At 46.3% G+C, this 3,753-nt stretch overlaps 1 protein-coding gene across 1 annotated transcript; it reads right to left on the minus strand.

Annotated features, from left to right (window-relative positions):
- Nucleotides 1–1,675: 1,675 nt before the first annotated feature.
- Nucleotides 1,676–3,451, minus strand: SIVA1 (SIVA1 apoptosis inducing factor). The gene is made up of 4 exons (XM_057416163.1): nucleotides 3,308–3,451; nucleotides 2,959–3,156; nucleotides 2,390–2,540; nucleotides 1,676–1,919 (listed from the first exon to the last, which is right to left on the minus strand). Exons 1-4 carry the CDS (start codon nucleotides 3,423–3,425, stop codon nucleotides 1,862–1,864), a joined length of 525 nt encoding a protein of 174 aa, XP_057272146.1. The 5' UTR covers nucleotides 3,426–3,451; the 3' UTR covers nucleotides 1,676–1,861.
- Nucleotides 3,452–3,753: the final 302 nt, after the last annotated feature.

A 3,753-nucleotide genomic window follows, 5' to 3' on the forward strand; every position in this document is an offset into this window, starting at 1 on the left:
TCTGCCACCATCCAGACTTGATCTATTAGCTTTGAAAAGACAGACAATACTGTGGAATTACTGCACACTCTGAGTAATACTTTAGGCTCACTTGACTGACTTTGACTTTCTGTTTGCCAGTTTTAAAGGTGGGGATAAGATACGTTTTATAGTTACTCAAAATCAAGACTTGAGTAAAAACTAGTAAACTCTCCCATTTCAAAAGGCTAGAAAGCATGCAGAACCAGGAAACAAGCCAGATCCATCAGCCAGAGCAGGCTAGCACACAAATGGCGGACCCAGCAGCGATGCAACCCCTCTTCCCTCAGGAAATCCTGAAGTGCAAAAATGCTTTTAAACTGTTGCTGTATAGTTATACAAAGTATTAAACTGGGGCTAGAAAGAATGTCAACTTACACCTCCATTGTGGCAAATACATTCAAAGCCATCAAATATGCAGCTATGAAGAGGTACCAATATTCAGCAATAGCTATCATCGTACTCTGCTAATGCATTTACCGTTCCATCTTGTTATAGCTGCAGTATTCTGAAACGTAAAAAATACCCGCTGTGCTTCCAACAGCATGCCAAGTAAAGATGTTGCCACAAGAGAGGTCAGTCTCTCAACTTGCACTGCAAGGACCTTTACCACTTCTTCAAACAGAAATGGCTACAGTAGGGGGAAAGAGGTAAAAGGAAAGAAGTTACTCCACATAAAACGTACTCACAGTTGAGAAGACTGGGAAGCATACATGACAAGACTTGACTTTGGGAATTCAGGCAAATAATTTTGGAAAACAGCATTAGCCACACGTACCATAAGAATTTCTATTCCCCCTCTCTCCCCAATCTGTTCTTTTCCTACAGTGTGAAATCAGCCATTTAAGACATTTTCCCGAGGTAAAGATGACTGCAGTTGTCTTACACATGGTTGGCTTGCAAGATGAAGAGTCCAGTGCTTTTATTTTTAAAAGCATAGGAAAAATAATAAAAGAAAATTATTTTGAGAGGCTTTCCAGTAGTACTTAATGGTTGTTACTCCTACAGCACAAATAATACTAAGCAAACCTGTCTCTGCAGTGATACAAAAGGAAAATAAGGAATGATCTAGTTTATGCAGATGTACACTGAGTGCTGACCATCTTTCAGACCAGTCCAGGAGCTACCTCTGAGTGGGTTTTCAAGAAAAGATGAAGTTTACAATGTACATAATGAACTTATCAAACAAGCTACTTTCCAAGAAAGTCCTTGCATAAAGTGTATGGTAAAATTAGTCTTTAACATTCAATTATTGAGAAAAGATATTTTGTTGCTCCAAGCCTGGTGTACAAAGTTACCATGGAAAGAACAAGCAAAACTATCCAAACTTGCAATAATCCTAAGTTGTTTGTGACAGTTAAAAAAATTCTAACCCGAAACCAGCAAATTTTCTATTTGAAAAAGCCTGGCTGATTTTTCAAGCTCACAAAGAAAGTGGTGTGTGTCCAGAACAGATTTACCTGCAAGCACAGAAGGAACAACGGATTTCTATTCTGATCCCACAAAAGTGGGTCCTAACATGACCAACAAATGGAGAGACACTGGACAAATATTCTGAATTCTGTATCACATAAGGTGTATCACCAGGCATGAGCACAGAGTGGCCCCTTCCAGATAAGCACATCAAATTAGGAAAAAGGAGAAAGTTGACTCAAAATAATTTGGAAAGCCTCAAAATATAAAACTTTATTTAGCCACAATATAAAGAAGTATAGTATAAAGATATAAAACATAGAAATTTCATAATTAATTCACATGCTAAAAGGATTAATAGGCCAGCGGCAAGGAGGAGACTTCATAAAATGTACAAACATCTCAGCCATAAAGGCCATTTCATCAAGATTCAGACTTGAAATATTGAACAACCACTGCAGAGAACTTGCTCTCCCACATCACCATAACTAGGAAGGAAAAAGAAAAAAAAAGGGAAGTAAAAAGAAGCAAAGTCAGTGTCTCTACTGTTTCTGGAACATCAAGAATGCCATCCTATTCCATTAACACTGTAACAACAGGACTCCCACACATCACACTCTGTATTTCTTGATATTACAAAACTTAACAATGATGGCAAAAATTAAGATTACTACTTGGGAGTGCACTCATTCATCACTGGCCAGCATACCATATTGCTGGTGGGAAAGCAGATTCTCAAACATTTAAAGGAGAAGTTAAACTTGACTTGCACCAAGGCTGATCAGACCATTTCACAAAGACATTTTATTTCCCAGAGTTTCAGAGTTTTACTGCTTCATGAGAAGAGCTCAAATCCTTTGAGTGGATGAGCCAGGTATCTGCCAGGTCCTCATATGCTACAGACAATTTTCAGAGCATATATAATTAAAATTAGCTTAAAGATTCAAAAGGCACTTACTCAAGAGTAGAGCACAAAGAGCAGATAACTGTGTTACAGCAGCTGCAGAGGCTGCTGCAGTTCTGGCAGACAAGCTGGTCACATTGCGTACACGTTTCCTTGGCATCAGTTCTCACACAGGATGAGCAGGCTTTGGAAGCTCTCACGGGTGCTTGGGAAAGATACAATTAAGACAAGATGTACTTCACAGCAAAACACAGAAAGCACCTGGAAGTTCTAAGGACTGCAGAGCGTGGCGTTTCCAATCAGCGTTACAGCTACAGGCGGCAGCACTCTGCAGAACACACCTGGAGGCACCAGCACAGCGCTCACTACTTACAACTTTGTGGGTTCCTTTCCTGCTCAACGGCAAGACTGCTGAAAAATTCTCAAGCGCTCATTCTCAAGCAGTCAATGCAACAGCCTCCAAAACAGTTAGTGAAGCTCAAATTTAACAATTTCTTTTTAATAAAGGACCATAAAGAAAAATAACGGAGAGACACCCTCCCCCCAACTCCACGACAGCCCAGCTCACTCAACATCACAGCGCAGCGCAGCGCCGGACGCCTGTCCGCAGTGGGGCCACTCACCTTTCCCGGCAGCTACAGAGCGCCTCAGCAATTTCCCGTCATGGCCGATGAGCAGCTGCCCGCTCCAGCGGCGCCCCGCACTATCGTGCTGGGCCTCTCCGCCCGGCTCCACCGGGCGGGTCACTGCAGCGGGGCTGGCGGGCCAGGCGCCTTCCATGTACGCCTGGGCGCCCCTGAAGAGCAGCCGCCGGGTCCTCTCTGTGGGGGGAGAGGAAAGGAAAGTTAGGAGCGGCTTCTCCCCATCACCACCCGCCATCAGGCCCGAGGGGAGGCGGCTGGAGGCCTGCGGGTACAGGCCGGGCCCCGGGGCCGACAGCTCCGGCGCTCTCCCTCAGTGCCGCCTCCTCACCAAAGATCTCCCGCCGATACTCTTCGCCCCGCACGCCGCGGCTCAGCTCGCGCAGCCCCACGCGGGTTTTCAGCTGGAGCGGGGCCGCCTCCCCGAAGGGGCAGGAGCGCTTCGGCATGGCGGGCCCGGCCCGGCCCAGCACGGCAGGGCACCACCTCCCACGGACCGCCCCTCTCCGTCGCGTCACGGCCAATGGCGGCGCGGCAGCGGGCGGGGCGAGAGGGCGGGCGAGGGGCGGTGGAGCCGCCTCAGGAAGCCAAGGCCAGCACTGCGCTGCCTGAGATATTCAAGGGTCGGCGCCGCTCGGATCTGTTCCCCCGGAATTTTCTGTTCGCTTTTCTGTGCGCCCTGTCCGTGGTGTAGAGAATCCGGCTGGACAAAGCAAAACATGGTTTTGAAACTCGGTTTTGTCAATAAACTTTCTCCCCCCATAGGTGTTTCTGAAC

This window comes from Pezoporus wallicus, unplaced genomic scaffold, assembly GCF_028554395.1.
Source record: "Pezoporus wallicus isolate ANWC-B61680 ecotype Strahan unplaced genomic scaffold, APGP_CSIRO_Pwel_v1 scaffold_2146, whole genome shotgun sequence".
NCBI lineage: Eukaryota > Metazoa > Chordata > Aves > Psittaciformes > Psittacidae > Pezoporus > Pezoporus wallicus.